This window comes from Microtus oregoni, unplaced genomic scaffold, assembly GCF_018167655.1.
Source record: "Microtus oregoni isolate MIOR12 unplaced genomic scaffold, Mior012 000019F_ref0000042, whole genome shotgun sequence".
Lineage (NCBI taxonomy): Eukaryota > Metazoa > Chordata > Mammalia > Rodentia > Cricetidae > Microtus > Microtus oregoni.
In genome coordinates, this window is record NW_024543078.1 from 29,859,757 (window position 1) to 29,877,621 (window position 17,865).

The window sequence follows — 17,865 nt, forward strand, 5'->3', positions numbered from 1 at the left end:
CATCTCTCAAGTTTCTTCTAGTTTGTGCTTATTATGGCAAATACATATTTACCAAATGAGAACAACCATTGAACATGCAACGTTGCATTAATATTGCTGCCAAGTTTTAGCTCTAGACCCTTTCTTCTCTTGACAGTGTGCCTAGTTTTTATGGTCTTTCTATGTTGCACGATGGTGGACATTGTGAATATTACATTGTAGAGATACTGTACTCAGTAATATTCTGCATGGGTGTGCTAATTGTCAAAAGTGGGATTTGTTTTCCTCTATTGATAAAGGCTCTGAGCTTGTTCTAAACAAAGCCTGAGCAAAGACTTAGTTGTAGTGTGTAGTTCACAGAGATAGCTGTAGCTCCTGCAGCCTCTCACATGTGCTCCGTTTCTCCCTGGACCCATGACTAATCAGTGATCCACTCTTACGTATTGGAACCCAAAGAAAGGCCTTTCTGCAAAAGTTTTGACTACTGACATCTGAAAGCATTCAGCCTTGAGGACAAAGACCCAGAGAGAAATTCAGGCTGATCTTATCTTTTGCTCCAAGTTTTAACTCTCTTTTGAAATATGCCTAACACTGTTCAGTCACCAGGAGGTGTGAAGTAAATCAACATGTATTTTGTTAGGGTTTGCAACTATAATCTGTGGGAGAATTAATCTGTTATAACCTTACTCTGCCACAAGGAAGCAAAAAAATTAACAATTTTTGATAAATATAAATTTAATTTACAGAGTTTCATTTGATTCTCTGTCATATGTGTCTATTTATTTTCTTTGGGAAAACAGTCCTTCCTTCCTTCCCTCCTTCCTTCCTTCCTTCCTTCCTTCCTTCCTTCCTTCCTTCCTGTACTTCGGGTTGCTCTGTCACTGCAGATTACTCCTCCAAGGCACCCTCTTCTCTGTGTCTGCTAATGTCCCTTGGTATTTGGCACCTTTACTACATTGTAGTTTTGAGCACAAACAAGCTCACAGAATTTGTTATCTGTCCTTTCCCTTTTCAATAGATTACTGAGAATGGTTTTCAATTGTAACTGTAGATCTAGTCCTAAGCTTTCCCAGTTTTGGCTTACTGTATTTTGTTTTCTGTTATTAGGTGCATATGTACTGTCTGTGTTACTCCCTTATCGCTCTAGAGTATGACCCTTTAGCGAAATTTCTTATGAAATCTATTTGATGGCATCTGAGCTCCTTCTGCTCCTTTTGCTGTTTTCTTGTTCATTACCCATGTTAACATCCTTAGCATAAATATACATTTCACCCAGTTTTCGTGGTGTTGGCATAGAGTTTGGTCTTATTTTCAACATAATGTCTGGATTTTAATTTAATTAAATTAAGCCATGTTTAACTAGGTAATCAACATTATTTAGCTTAAATCTGGTTTCATTATCTATTTCATATGCTCTCTTTTCTTTTGGATTTAAAGATTGTTTCTCTTTGTTAAGTTTTATTTTGGCCACTACAACCATAGTGCCTGTGTCTCTTTCCATATCTGCTCCCCTCAATTCAACTCTACCCACTCACATCCCTATTCATGCATTTCTTTCTCCTCTTTAGTGACTGTTTTCCACGTAGGCCGGCAATACTTTCAGCATGGTTTTCTAAAGATGCCTTTACTTTGGCTTTATTTTTAAAATCTTGTGTTGTTGTGGGTTTGAATAAAATGACTCCCATAGGTCCACAGGGGGTCTATTCGGAGGTGTGGCCTTGTTGGAGTAGTTGCGGCCTTGGAGGAAGCATTTCACTGGGGATGAGTTTTGAGGCCTCAGATGCTCAAACCTGGCCAGAGTGTCTCAGTCTCTTCCTGCTGTCTACAGATCTGGATGTTCTACTTATAGCTCCTTCTCCAGCCCCATGCCCACCTGCATTCACCAAGCTTCCCACCATGACAAAAATGGACTAAACCTCTGAACTGTGACCCAGCCCCAATGAAATGTTTTCCTTTATGAGTTGCCATGGTCATGGTGTCACTTCACAGCAACAGAAATCCTAAGACAGAAGTCAGTGCCAGAAGCGAGTTATTGCTCTAACAGGCCTGACCATGCTTTTGTTTGGAGGAATGCAGACTTTGGGACTTTGAATTAGAAAAGCACTTGAACATGTTAAGTGGGGTTTAATGGGCCATAGTAGTGAAAGAGCATGGAAGAGAGTGGTGTGGAGGGTGATTTAAACTGTAGGGGCCTGGCTCAAGAGGTTTCATAGAAGAATTTTAGTATGTGACTATCAACTGCTAATAGCTCCTCAGAAAGGGGTGGGATCCTAAGAGCTCTTCCCTTTCCATTCTGGAATTATTGACTTGCTTGATCTTTTGCAGTCTTGTGTGGGTAGTCACAGCTGCTATGAGTTAAAGTGTTCCATGGCATGTAAGGCCCAGACAACAGCATCTCAGAGCATTTCTCCCCAGTGTTTGGCACTTACATCTCCTCCAGTCCACTGCTTGTGAGCCTTGGTGGGGGTGGTCGTGATAGATCTCATCTAACACTAGGGTCTCACAGTCATTACGCTCAGTACTTTGAACGGTAAAGACTCTCTGCATGAAGCCCTACCCACTTCTAGAAGAAGCTTCTATGAAAAGGTGGAATTTCACACAAATCTGACAGTTCAGGGAAATGAGTTCCCAAAGTAGCAGGCGACGAATTAGTTTTGTGAAGAACAAAGTTGTAACATGGATAATTTTAGGTATGTTTTCTATATCCTTAACTTATTTTTCATTTCTTGTACTTTGTTCATAAATTGATTTCTCCCCACTTTCTAACTTCCGGGAGATGTACTTTGTTTATTTCCAACTGGAGAAAAACTGAATTGACAGTTTTCATATGTTCTAACATACACTTTAAAGACAGGTCCTGTCTTCCAGCATTATTATAGTTGCCAGCTACACATTTGACCACAACATCTTGATTTTTATTCTGAAAATATTTTAATTTCTCTTATGGTTGTGAATCCTCTGGATGATTGTTCATCCACGAACACCTCTTATTGGTTCTAAATACATAATTTGGAAGGGTGTTTTGTTCTGTTATAATTGTTCTGTGCTCATTGACTATGCAGTTTATGAGCTAAAAATGTAATTTATAGGGACTTGTTTTAAGACATTATCTATAGCAATTTGTATAAATACTCATGGAAAAAAGGTATATGTGTGTATTATTTTCCATAATGCTTAAAATCTTATTTGTGAGTTTCTGTTCCAAGCAGAGTAAGCAGGTGTTTTAGATCCATGCATTCAAGCAACCTGTCTTTTAACTACAGCGTTAACGTTTTACATAAAAAGTAATTGGTGACTCTGAGTTTGAAACTACTGCGTCATGTGTTTTCTATGATCTACATGCCTTTGTTATCATCTTTTTATTTTAACTTTGTTTGGGCTGAGTTCCTGATATTCAATGAATTCTGTTGTTTCTCTATTTTATTTCTACTGTTTAATCTACAAAATGCAATGTGAACACATACTTTTCCATTTTAAAAGCTTTATTCATTTTACATAATAATCACAATTCCTCCTCCCTCCTCTCCTCCCATTTCCCCCCATCTCACCCTTACCCCACCTGCTATGCACTCCTCAGAAAGGGTAAGGCCTCCCGTGGGGAATCAACAAAGCCTGATAGCACCAAAGTTGAGGTAGCACCAAGCCCTTCCTCCCTGAATGAAGGCTTGAACAAGGCATCACACCTTAGGGAATGGGCTTCAAAAAGCCATTTCATGCACCAAGGATAGATCCTGCTCCCACTGCCAGGAGTCTTACAAACAGAGCAAGCCTCATAACTGTCACCCGCATGCAGAGGGTCTAGTTCGGTACCATGCTGGCTCCCAGCTGTTGGTCTAGAGTCTGTGAGCTCTTGCAAGCTCAGGCCAGCTGTCGCTGTGGGTTTTCTCATCATCTTGACTCCCCTTGCTTATGAACACATGTTTTTGAGGATTAAGTATAACTATTGCTATGCTTCCACATTTAACTTCTGACCTTCCTTCAGACTAAATTATGCAATTTATATTTTCCTTCAATATATATATGTGTTCAAAACTCCACAAAGTTAGCTAGGCGGTGGTGGCACACACCTTTAATCCCAGCACTCAGGAGGCAGATCTTTGTAAGTTTGAGGCCAGCCTGGTTTACAGAGTGACTCCTCGGATAGTTCTAGACAGAAACCCTGTCTCTGATGGGGGAGAGTCTTCTGTTTTGTGTTAATTTCATTGGTTAAATAAAGAGACTGCCTTGGCCCTTTAATAGGACATAAAATTAGGTAGGCGGAGTAAACAGAACAGAATGCTGGGAGAAAGAAGCTGAGTCGAGGAGTCGCCATGATTCTCCCACCCGACACAGCCACAGGTTAAGATCTTCCCTGGTAAGCCAGCTCGTGGGCTACACAGATTATTAGAAATGGGTTAGATCAATATGTAAGAGCTAGCCAATAAGAGGCTACAGATAACGGGCCAGGCAGTGTTTAAAAGAATACAGTTTCTGTGTAATTATTTCGGGTAAAGCTAGCTGAGTGGGGGGAAGCAACCCCACTGCTCCCACTACAACATGTCTCGAGAAACAAAAAAACCCCAACCAACCAACCAACTAAAAAAACAAAATAACTCCACAAAGTTGTTACTATTATTTGATAGGCTCATTTATACTAATCGTGCACTCATTATATTTTGTTCTTCATTCATGCCTGTATTTCTGATTACAGTGTTTCCTTCCCTACTGACAAATGAATACCTTACATATATATATATATATATATATATATATATATATATATATATAGTCTGCTTTAGGATAAACTGTATGATCTTGACTAAAATGCCTTGAATTATTAACTAAGTGGCAGACTGATGAGGTAGTGATAACAATGGGACTCAGATGGCAGGAGTGATGGGATTCCAGCATTGCCTACTTTCTGTTATATTTAGAAGAATTTGCTATGGCTTTGGAGAAGGACTCTCTTGTTTGGGCTGTTTCAAGGCAACATCATTGCATTATGTTTTGCTTTTCCCCTGGAGGTTATAGCATGGAGTTCTTTTTTATATGCCCTGACTTTACTCTATTCTTTAAATTATTGGATTGATGGTTTAAACATTTATAAAATGAATCTTGGGTCCATGGAGATGGACACTAAGAGAGACTTACATAGATCTAATCTACACGGGAAGTAGAAAAAGACAAGATCTCCTGAGTAAATTGGAAGCCTGAGGACCTTGGGGGAGGACTGAAGAGGGGAGGGGAGAGGCAGGGAGGGGAGCAGAGAAAAATGTAGAGCTCAATAAAAATCAATAAAAAAGCAAAAACAAACAAACAAACAAAACAAAACCCAAGGTGTTGCTTTTGCAGAGGACTGGAGTTTGGATCCTAACTTAACTGATGTCAACATGACAGGTGGCTCCAACTCCACAGAATCAATACCCTGTTCTGGATTCCACAGGACCTGCACCCTCACCTCCAAACACATACACAAAAATAAAATTAAAATTTTAATGCATTAATATTTACCTCATCAATTTTATTGTATGCAAATGCTATCGATTCTATAAATGACTAAATACCAAAATTCTAGCAAATCTTGTTTTTATCTAAAAACTTTTGTTACTCTGAAATTTCCTTTTACAGTACAGTCTTATCAAGTTAATAATTAATGTTCTAAAGCTCACATTGTAAGTTATAGCCTTCAAATGAACACTAGTGTATATATATATATATATATATATATATATATATATATATGCCAATACTGTATGGTAAGATCATTGGTTTAGAAAAAACACAGCTTTTCTTACCAGACTTTCTTTGGGTACAGTACAACACACCTTATTACACTGTAGAGATTATCAAATTGTGATTTTATGTGTATATGACAAAGTATAAATCTTTTTGATAATATAAAATGATTACTATATTTAAGACAATTTGACATGATTGAATACTATTCCTTACACAAAATATTTGCATCTCTTTAAGCTAATGTTTATTGTATGACTAAGTTGTATCTATGCTATTTTCTAAAATTAAATATTTCCAACATAGCACTAGTTCTGAGGCATATAGATAAAATTCAGAGAAGTTTAAATATGATAATGGCTCCCAGTTTGTGGAATGCAAAACCCATCAAATGTCAGTTTTTTCCTCCTAACAATGAAAGTCCTTGAAGATTGACATTTGTCTGTCTTTATTGTTCTTCATAAGGGAGACAATGGCTTCTGAATGTGAGTTCAAACTTACTCTCAGAGTACTCCAAGTTCATATCTCACTGTGCTGTGGAGGACACACATTCTTGTTGCTCATCATCTTAGTAAGGCATTGGTATTCTGATGACCTTTCATTGGAATTTGGATTTTTTCTAACATAAAATTTTCTTCTGGTTTATTTTACTTAGCATGATGACATGGGCTATACAAACTTGAAACTGACCTATATCTTAAGAAAGGATAATTAAATTATAATTCATGTATGTGATGGAATGCTTTTCTTATGAAGCCAAGTAAGGTAAAGATATTTATATTAACATAATATTGATAGGATTTTGAAGTCTTCAATTTGGGGGTCCCCCTTTTATTGAATAGGCAACTAGGGTATGTGTGCCATACTGGGCTATGGTAAGGGTGGTGTCTATATGGAAAACAGTTCTCTTCAGATGAAGCATTTGAAGGCTGCTGTTATGCTGTTTACACATTTTGGTATTATCTAAACTAATAAAAGAGTTTTATTTGTTTTAAAGCTGAAGAGGGGATGCACTTTGTGAGTAGTAGCTATTTTTTTCCCTGGGAAAGAAAATACCAAACACACAGATGATGACATAAGCAAACTCTAGTATATCTTACTACCGATTAAAGAAATCTTACTTTACTTGTTGCCTCCTCATCAAATGAATGGATGCGACTTAATGAGCTTCTTTTGTGTTCATGAACTGGCAAAGGAGGGACTTTCCGTGGGCTTGTCCAACCTGGAAACCAAAAATTTATGCATTTCAGGTAAAATATACAGATATGTTTCTTCGGTTAGAAACATTTGGTTAATGTGCCTTAAACTGTAACAAGACTTCTGGAAACTGTAGTTTTAGTTTGATGTTTCCCAAATTGCATGAAATGCATGCTAAGATTACTAACTCAAATATTTGGGTCATAATTGTCCACAGTTCTGGATGCAACTTAGTGCTCTGAACTAGTTGGTCATTTTTCCAATTCCAACATTGAGTGTGTACAACAAATGAAACTAGAGGCAGGTATGCTGACCAAACCTTACAGACTTAAAATTGTGTTAGTGCGAAGACCTAGAATCCAAGCATGTTACATGGAATTTGTGGATATCTGCATCTATAGTAAAACCAATGTCCACTTGGAGCTATAGCTGTTATAGCCATAGGTACAAACCACAGGGTTATGCGTACACCTAGAGTGCTAGCCAAGCAGAGTACTTGATCCAAGACCGTTTCTCAGTCCTAGTACATGTTTTAAGCTTAAAATAAATAATAGTGATTTATTTACCGCAGAGATAGGTTATGTGGGTTCCCAGGTGAAATGCTCTGTTTTAAAACTCGTGGAAACAAACATTCTTGTTCCTTTATAAAGCTTATTTGGTATAGTGGAGCCATATCTAACCCTTCTATGGGGACTAAGACATTGAAGTGTTCTGGAGGTTTGCCTCCAGACAAACCATTTTAACACATGACTGGTACCACTTGGCTTCCTTCTTTGGGCTGCTATGAATCTGTCTTATTCCAAACACCACGCAATAGATAGTAGTGTTAGACAAAGCTTCTATGTGACTGTTTCTTGCAGTACAGAGAAGCATTATCTAAGTCATCCACTGTTACTACTCATTCTTAGCTTAATTTTCTGTTGCTTAAACTATGACTTCTTTGTGTTTAGCAGACTTGCTGTTATTTTCTGTGTTTTTTGGTAATAGCTTTGTCTATTGCATAGATTTGTCTAAATATTTGTCTTAGGGTTTCTATTACTGCGAAGAGACACCATAACACAGCAACTCTTATAAGGAAAACATTTAGTTGGGGTAACTTGCTTAGAGCTTCGTAGTTTCAGTCTATTATCATCATGGTGGGGAACATGGCAGTGTGCAGGCAGACATGGTGCTGGATCCATTTTGATCAGAAGGCATCAGGAAGTGGACTCAGACACTGGACAGTATCTTGAGCATGAGAAAACTCAAAGTCTGCCTCCACAGTGACACACTTCCTCCAACAAAGCCATACCTACTCCAACAAAGCCATACCTCCTAATAGTGTCTCTCCCTTTGAACTTATGGAGGCAACTACATTCAAACTACCACCGCATTTATACTTGACAATAACAGTCTTAAAGGTTCATATCAGTCACAAATCTAGATGTACTGTGTTGCATGTGAGCTTTGAAGTCATATCTGGCCCTGTCACTTAGACAATGGCTACCTTTGGAAGTACTCTCGGCCTCCAAATCCTCACTGATTTAGATAACTTCAGTAGATAAAACAGCTGGGGCCATGAGATTCTGTCTCCATTTTCTTTATTTAGCTATTTTGGGCCAACTTGCCTAGACCATAGGTACCATCATCTCTTATATCCATACTAATCTTCCTAACTACTGTATTTTTAAAGAAAAGGGTATAACAATCCACATTTGATCTAAAAAATGGTGGATTCCACAGGGACTTGTGCCACAGTGGAGGATGGGCTTACTTTACCATGTGACTGACTTCACTTGAGCAGAGAAAAACAACCATGGTTTGCTGCCATCTTGGCTAGGGAGTCCATCAAGATGGAAGCAACCAAGCATCTGGGCTTCCATCTTTGCTAATGATATCATAAAGACAAATGTCATGTGACTTCACCACCATTTTGGTTAAACATCACCACATGACACAAACCAAAATGGTGGCACCCATAAAACTTCATAGTCCCATTGAGTTCCCTGGGAATCAGCACATTCCTTTATATTCAACTAAGGAGAAACATCAAACCTCTAAAATGCTTATTTTATAATTCTAATGTTTTCATTTGTTTCAATTTTGATAGTTTTGCACAATACAATGATTGGCTTTGAAGGAGAAGTTAAATACTTTCCTGGGCACCTGCTTCCAATACTGACTGGTATATTAGCACAGGGAGCTAACACTCTTAAGATTCATGGTCCCAAAAGAGACTCAAAGGATAAATGGTCAAGTGCTAGACCAGCTGCTGCCAGTGAGGAGCCACTGCAATAGTCTCTGCCAGGTTGCACTGTCTGCTGCTTTTGTGACACATCTTCAGCCTCGTTTTCCCCAACTGAAAAAAAAAAACACTCCCCACTTACTGTCCCATTGACATGTATCTGTTTTTGTTTCTGCCTGATCTAACAATATGTTTTAAGTTTTCCTTTAACAATGAAAGTTATAAAACCATAATCATAACAAAACATTAATGTTCAAAATATTGATTTTTAAAGCATGTTTTTATTTATGATTATGTCCATAGACTGTCCATATGTGCTTTTTAACATCTGTATTTAGTAACAAATTGACTTCTAAGTAAGTGCTCGTGGAAATTAAAGTTGTCAACTTGGCTCAACTTTATTTTGCTCATAGTAAAGCTAAAATAAATCATAACAATGGTTAATAGTCCCTAATCTTTTTTGGAACAGTCAATGCAAGTTTCTGAAATTTAAAAATGTCTAGATTCGCTTTTAAAAATAAGACACATGGATAAGATATGCATAACCATATAATTCTCATTAAATATTTTCTCCTTGATCCAGCCTGATTTTTCCAGCCTCTTACCACCCCAGACTCTTTCTTAAATCCTAAATGGCAAGATATTGCTCTTCTCAAATTTATCAACTCTGCTGGCCCTCTTCCCACTCTGCCCTAACTCTCTCCTGCCAAATACTATAGTCCTTTGAGACACAATATAAATACCTCCCCCATTACATGGGGTCCTCTATATACTGACTCCCACCTCCCCTCACTGACTCATCTCTGTGTCTCCCATTGCTAATCCTCCTCCTCCTCCTCCTCCTCCTCCTCCTCCTCCTCCTCCTCCTCCTCCACCCTTCTGGTCAATCTCTCAGCTTCATTCTGTAAACAAGTCATCCATTTTCAACCCTCAAGCTTTGTAGAGGTTTCTCTAGGAGTGCGTGAAGGTGGTAGAATGATGCCTCACAGCTGATCAAGTTAAAACTCTGCTCTGCTCTATAAAATCAACCCAATCTATTCTCCCTTAGAGCCTGGTGAAACAGCCTAGCTCCTCATCCCCCTTTCTGCAGTAAGTATCCAATGAGAAAAATATCCACCTCCTTCTTTTTAATCTGTCCTAAGGGTTGAGAATGAAGGGTTCATGAACTCAAAGCCTCAGGTGCCCGGAAAAACTTTGGACATGACAGTTGACTTGACTGATAAAACCTGTGCAAAATTCTGATAAGGAGGGCCACATACCAAACCCGTTGGTATCTCCACTTCCAGACTGCAGGGGAACTTACCTTCAGATTGAGTCTTCTATCTCTAAAGTACCCCCACTATCATTTTGTCCTCTAAAGCCTCAAGACCCACACACCGCATGCATACAAGCTCCTATCTTGCAGAGGCTGAGGTGCTTCAGCTGTTCCAACTAAAGTACACTTTTACTTCTGGAGATGCCCACCAACCTCCATTTCCACATCGCCTACACCAGTCCCCATGTAACACTATGTGTGTCCAAATGGAATTCCTGTAATTTCTCATTTAGTGTTTTTTTTTAAAGATAGAATTGAAAGAAATCATATAACCAATTAATATACAGGTTAAGTTGTCCAACTCATGACATGAAGAAATCAAGACAATAATATATCCATTTCAAAAAGCCAACCAAACAAAACCCCCAATGTTCCCCTACTAGAGAGCTATATTATATGGTATTAGGCATTTTGTAATGAATTATTTAATTTCCTGAATCTTTCAGAGAAGTCTGTAAGGATGATATCTGCAATGTGAATTGCTGCAAAGACACAATATTTCTGTTTTTTTTTTTGAGACAGGGTTTCTCTGTGGCTTTGGAGCCTGTCCTGGAACTCGCTCTGTAGACCAGGCTGGTCTCGAACTCACAGAGATCCGCCTGCCTCTGCCTCCCGAGTGCTGGGATTAAAGGCGTGCACCACCATCGCCCGGCATGACACAATATTTCTGAGATTTATGTCCTCAGTAAATTACAACAGATGAGAGAATTACTTGATTGTTTAATTTGCTATTGTAAGAGGGTTGTTGAATACTAGGGATCTGTATATAGTGTGTGTATGTGTGTGTGTAACACATATTAGGGATGGTAGTAGCAAAAAGCAATTTTGGATACTATGCAGGCAACCCATCTAATTATAGACTAGAAATCTTAAGACACTAACCATATAATATATTTAGCAACGATATAGCCTTCAAAGTATTTGCTGTACTGTAAGTAGAAACTGATGGGCATATCAAAATGAAAAGCAGAGTTTTGTTCTGAGATGCTGATGAACGAGCAGAAACTTCATGCACGTGAGTACTGAAACCACTATGAGGCAACTGCAACCATAATGGAGACCAGAGTTCTGTGAGATTGCAGAAAAGGGTTATCTAGTCCAACCAGACTGTCAGGAGTTAGGAACATCTTCCTGAAGATGACAACTGATCTAATCTTGAAAATTAAATAGGACTTAAATTTTTGAAAAAGGGGAAGTGGATGAAAAGCAGTTGTTCCAGGCAGGGAAATAGCATGCACTGTAGGAGCCAGGTCTGTGAAAGCAGAGTGCGGCGAGGAGGCTACAGAGTGAAGAGTTATAGCTATCGTACCGAGTCAGGAAGGGAGTGGTGGAAGAGCAGGAGGAGAAATGTCAGCATGGGAGATCCTTGGGCTTAACCTGTAGATGTGTTGCTTTGGAGTATTTTAGAGAGTTTAAAACCTTCAGAAGTCCCTATGAGTTCCTCAAGTGACTAACAGAAGAGATGGTGCCGGGGTGGCTCTGGTTGCTTCCATAGACAGTCCTGCAGTGCTCTAGGGACAGAAGCATCTTCTTTGTCCTCTAAGCAGAGTCTTGCTCCATGAATTAAGGCACTGTACAAATCTTGGATCCAGATGTTAATATTTGGGAGCTATGTGGACAAAGGAAAGATTGTGAGAGGTGGTTTGTACAGCCCAGGCGTTCAGTGGTCATCTCCCAATTCCACTCTGGCACCCCATTCCCAGCTTATTCTGGATTCCAATAATGAATACATTCTTATTCAGATGGAGTTGTTGTGACCATTCTAAGCTGTGTTTTCTTTATCTTTACTGTTATCAACATTGAAAGAAGAAGTTAAAGAACAGCAAAGAGTGAGTCAAGTTTGTGGCATGCAGTTTAAGTGTTCAACATGTTTATGAACCACTGATTAGTACACATAAAAATATTGCTTATATTACTTTCATAATCAAAATGATGACTCATTGAAGCTCCATTTCTTTCTGCCATCCAAGGGACAGGGGGAGTAGGCAGCTTTTTGCAAGTCCAGAAAGCTTCGTGAAGAGGCAAATCTCCAGACTGCTTGACTTTTGATTTCTCCCCCTCCGTAACTGACATATGTGTAGCTAGTCTTCTGTATGTATTTTTATAAATGCCTTAGGAGGATGGAAAGATGAAAAGACACACAGAGGGTTTAAATATTGATATCAGCTGGAGTCCAAAGTGAAGGAAAGCAGGTGACAATAAAACTCATTTTAGCTATGGCAAGGAAAACCAATCCATCTGCTGCAATGAGAAGGAGGGTCTAGGAAAGAGCTCAGAAACAATTAGATTAAGTTTAAAACCATTGCCTGGTAGAGTATAAAAAGAGCCATCCATGAACAAAAAAGTGAAAAGATTTGACAGAACTGGGATTCTATTCATATAAAATAGTGACTATTAACATGCTATGAATCACTCTCCTTAGTTTATAAGCAAGGACACACAGGTAGACAGAGAATTCTAACTGGTCCTGGGCCACATAACAGAAAAGCTTAGAATTGAAGCTCAGACTGTCTTGATCTTGGAGCCTAAACTCTCAGGTTCTGTTCTGAATCAGGCAGTTGAATGTACAGCTCAGATAAGACCTAAATTTCGTTCTAAGTGTTGGTACCATGTTTATCAAAACCATCTTGGTAATTTAGTGTCTTTAACAAGCCACTCTTTACCCTAAAGTCTTTTGTAATGATATTTTAAGAATTCAGGGTAAGAACTACTTTAAAGAACTGACCAACAGACAGGCAGCCGTGGTACATGCCTTTAATTCTAGCACTTGGGAGGTAGAGGCAGGTGGATCTCTGAATTCAAGGTCAGTCTTGTCTACAGAATGAGTTCCAGGACAGTCAGAGATACACAGAGAAACCTTGTCTCAAAAAACAAACAAACAAACAAAAAACAAAGGACTGATCAACAATGTTCCCTTTGAAATTATATTGGACTGGGGTTTTGTGCTTTCCTGGTATAAGTAGCATATACATCTAAAAATGACTTTATCTCTTTTAATGATGTATTATTAGTAATAAGCTATTATGTGTTGGAATATTAATAAAGAATGAACCCTTGCTCCTTTTTTGATTTCTAGTAACAAACATAGTGTTTATTTTTTGTTGAAACAAATTTGTTTGCTGATCAGTGACTTATTTTCCTAGATAGAATTTTCAGATAGCCAACTCAAAATATGCTGACCTCATTAGTACTCTACGTAAGAGTTCTATAACTCAGGCATTCCCCTAAGCCCACCCTGAAGAAAGTAAGTGGAGTGATATGCAAAAAGCACCACTTTTCCCCCTGCTTATGCCTCTTCAGTTTCTCTCTTCCACCTTAAAAGTGGTTGGAAGGTGAGGCTGGAGTCATGCTGACTGCTCTTTTTCATTTCGATTTCTTTTTCTTGCTTGGTACCTATTAACTTCACTATTTCTCTGAGAGGAATGTCAGAAAGTATGCATCTCTATTGTGCCAACATGGGTGGCCTTGCCCTCCTTCACACACTGTCTTCTAAGGTTTTGGATGAAAGCTGAAGATGAACTGTGGAAGCGTCCTGCAGTTTCTGCCACCACAGCAAGTCAGGCACCTCCGCCACAGGTTTGACCTTTTCCTTTTCCCACAGTCAAAGATGCTAATCTTTTATCCCTCCCTCCCTGCCTACCATGCACACTTCCCTACACAGGACGTGGTTGCTGTGGTTTTCCTTTGGAGATATTTCTCACTACAAATGTGTCCAGAGAATCCTAGCACAGATGACAGTAGCACCATTAATTCAGCCTTCGGAAGCATAAGGCTATTTATGGAAGGTTTGCTTCTCTTCAGTTCCCGTTCTTACCCAATTTACTTATATCTTCTTCCACATTTCATTTCAGTCCCCGAAACCTCACTTTTTCCTCAGCAGATTGTTTACAAGGGAGAGAAATAAAGGGAGAAGCTTGTTATGAAATTATGAAAGCGATACGTAAATCCTCTTCTGGTAAAATAAGGCTATCTATAAAACTGTATCTCTTCTTATGTTTGCTGTTGATCAGTACAAATCATATTTGGTTTTTAAACAAAATTTTGTTTTCAATAAGCAGATTTGTGTCATTTTAATAAAACCTTCTTAAAATCTAACTTAAAATAATTTGTCTGGTTATAATTTATGCTACTATAACTGCTAAAATTCTGAAAAGCTCCAGTTCATGCTCCTTTACCTCACACAAGAGACATCTCAAGGCTATGTTACTTTACTTACCGCCAAGTTTCGCCCTGATGGAACTGTCTGGTACTTCCCTGGAATTCCATCTTCTGCTCTGTTGTAGCTCTTCTGATAGTACCGTTTGCCTTTTGATTGTTGTTTGAAATCCTTTGTCTGGCCTCGGAACTCGATTTTGAGGTTTCACATCACTGAAACTCACCAGGTTTGGTATGGTTCTGCCAATGCCAGGCTTTAAATCAGCATCAGCACCAGGACTCAGGAATCCTGAGCAGGGATCACCTAAGGGCACATCATCACGAAGTGGAAACAGTGGATGCTCCTTCCCATAGGGTGGGGGATAAGGGTAGTGAAGATGGTAATCTGGCAGCACTGAAGGGGGATAAGGATGAAATTTTAAAAACGCAGGGTTGCCTTTATTTTCAAATCTGCCATAGTTATGTCTGTCTTCGAGTCCTTTCACAAAGGGCATGTTCATTTTCCATAAGAGATCACAATAGTGCGGGTAATCTGGATGCTCCAGAGTCTTTGCTCCTGAGAAGACGAACCTTTTAGGGATACTTATCTTTCCGGGTTTGTTCTTAACCTCCAAATCCATGGAATCTCTCATCATTTTTAAGGATTGCAAATTAAATTCTTTTGATAATTCTTTTTTTCTTTAGCTATTAAGAGCCCATATTTCCAATAGCGGGAGATTAAGATTAATCTAGCATAAAATTATTAATTCAATTTTCTAAATGTTAGTGTTTTTTTTTAATCTCAAGGTATTTTTTTTCTGCTGAAAGAGCGATAGGGAAGTACAGAAATAGGGCAGAATAAAAGAAAAAAGAGCCTTTGTTGCTTGGCAACAGGTAGAACCATAACTCATGGAACTACTTATTATGTGAATCATAATGTATTTCTTAGGAACCATCCCCCAAAAGTGCTAGTAATATTTCTTTTACACTCTTTTCTCCAATACTCAGGAAACTAATATCATATACATATTTACATATAAGTACAAATATGTATTTTTCATGTTTATATTTTGTGGGTAAGAATCACTTAAAGAATATACTGAAGTTGATCTAGTGAATATACCACATATACAGTCTCTCTCTCTCTCTGACATACAAACTAGAACTAAGTATTTAACTGATATGTGATAAAAATTAGTATGTTTAATTTAAACACACTGTAACAATGAATATGTATTAATACTCACTTTTAAGGAAAGTAATTCAGAAATTATAGCCAAAGTAAAGGTGCATTCTTATATAATTAAAATTATCCTCAGTTTCCTTAAGGACACCACAATGTCCAGAGGGGAAGCAATGAGGGTTTTTAATGTTATTTCAGTAAGTGGCTAAAATCTGTTTAGAGTGATAAGTGTACCAGTCCACTTAAGAGCTGTTTTTAAATAGACAATTTGGTGTGTGAAAACCGCAACTAAATTGAAGTATTAGAATTTGAGGGATAAAAATCCGCACCTTCCTTAAATGAATCAAGCAAGCAAATTGTCCAGGAACAGAATATATAAATCAGATCAACTGTAAGGTAGTTTGTATAAGCAGTGACCATGCCCACCTTTGATGATGTTTGAAATTTAGAGATATACCACTAAACAAGAGGTAAAATTGAAAATAAATGGTTAAGTCTTTCAGCATGAGGTCCTGGACACAGTATATCTAAAACAATGAAGTCAGAGAGTTTTAATTCACCCCATACCGCTCATTTCTTCATATTAAAATGAAGAAGCCAGACTGTTTTTAGTTGTTCAAAATATTTAAGATTTATTTCTACCACAGTTCGACTATCATTAAATGCGTCCAAAGGCAGAAAAGTGGAGTATGAGTCTCTTTCACCTTAAAATACACTCTCACTATAAATGGCCTCTTAGCTGGTTTGGTATGTTTTCCCGGAGTCAGGTTCTGAAAGGTGATCTTCCAAGCTGAGTCAGTTTCATCTAGGGCCATTTTCTCTGTTTTCCCATCATGTCATCTGTTTTAGGCGAAATCTTTAATCCCTCCTAGGTGTTCACTGCATCTCACTTCCATGAAGTTCCACATACTGAGAATGTACAAGTTGTTGGCATTACTATAATCATATAGGTTACTTTATGAGACCTGTACGTGCCTTGTCATTAGTCCTCAGGATCAGCAGTCATGAGTAGGCACCCAAAGGCTGAAACTCAATACATTGCCAGGGTAGTCAGGAGGGTTTTCCTTTCTACCACAGACATCAGAGAAAGGCCAGGGTTAGAACTCTGGGGCACAAGATTGTTCTCCTAGCTTTGGAATCTCTGACAAGCCACTTCGGTTCTGGCGGGTTCCCTCAGGGGTGCGGTGGCCTCAAAGGCAAAGGATCGACACCCCTGCCTCCCGTGCGCTCCCAAGCCAGCTCCCAGGCTAGCACACCTCCCGCAGACGGCCCGAGCGGAAGCGGCGGCGTGTCCGTCGGTCCGTCCTTCCGGCCCGCCGTCCGCCAACTTCCGGCGGCGGGTGGGCGCGCGCCAGGTAACGACCTTCGGCGCCGAGGCTCGGCCGGCGGCGGCGTGTGGATGGAGGCCTTGGCCCCGGGCCGGGCTCCGCGGGGCCGGCGGCGGGCCGGGACTGAGGGCTCCGCGCTCTCGGCGTTGTCGGTGGCCGCCGTTCTGCTCTCCGCCTTGCTGCGGGCGCCCCCTGCAGGTGAGGCTCGGCGCCGCACGGAGGGCGCTCCGGCGGTCGCGGCTCCTCACGAGAATTGCGGTGGGCCCGAGTCACGTGACCCCGTCCCCGTCCCACCAAGCGCCCCCCCCCCCCCCCCCCCCCCCCCGTGGCTGCTCCTGCACCGGGCAGCCTTGGTTCGTGTCTGAGAACGATAGGGAAGATCGCGGTGGGAACGCGAAGGCGAATGAGGCCTAGCTGCAGGAGATTGTTCAGATGTGAAGCTTTCATTGAAAAGTGCCTTAATAAACTTAATAAGTTCGTGGGTCATCGCCCACCTTGTGCTTCAGAGCGACCGTCTATAGTGATGTATTGTGCTGGACCTGTGCTGTCACCCCAATGAGCTCTTGAAACATCTTTGGTGGTGGAGCGCCCTCTGTTGGCTCTAGCTGTAAAATGCAGGATGTCGCTGGGGTTTTGGGATTTAAACCCTTCTCACAGTTTGAAAATATATTTATACTGGAGAAAGAAAAGAAAGTTTACTAGCTTTGTCTTTTTTAAGGTAGAAGGCTGTGGTTGTATTTTTTGTGTCTTTTAAGGTGTAGCCTTACTACTAATAAGCTGTGTCCCATGG

General features: G+C 39.7%; 2 protein-coding genes across 2 annotated transcripts in view; one reads left to right on the top strand and one right to left on the bottom strand.

The window, feature by feature from the left end:
- Spata48 (spermatogenesis associated 48) overlaps window positions 1-15,217 on the bottom strand; it is a 43,623-nt gene extending 28,406 nt beyond the window's left edge. The window contains exons 1-2 of the mRNA XM_041669998.1: window positions 14,647-15,217; window positions 6,816-6,916 (exon numbers count right to left, since the gene is read on the bottom strand). Of these exons, the coding sequence (XP_041525932.1) occupies window positions 6,816-6,916; window positions 14,647-15,217 (672 nt within the window). The remainder of the gene's footprint in view (window positions 1-6,815; window positions 6,917-14,646) is intronic.
- A 1,854-nt stretch (window positions 15,218-17,071) lies between these two features.
- The window catches only part of LOC121459548 (zona pellucida binding protein), a 105,831-nt gene continuing 105,037 nt past the window's right edge, over window positions 17,072-17,865 (top strand). The window contains exon 1 of the mRNA XM_041669432.1: window positions 17,072-17,273. Coding sequence (XP_041525366.1) covers window positions 17,147-17,273 — 127 coding nt within the window. The 5' untranslated portion in view covers window positions 17,072-17,146. The remainder of the gene's footprint in view (window positions 17,274-17,865) is intronic.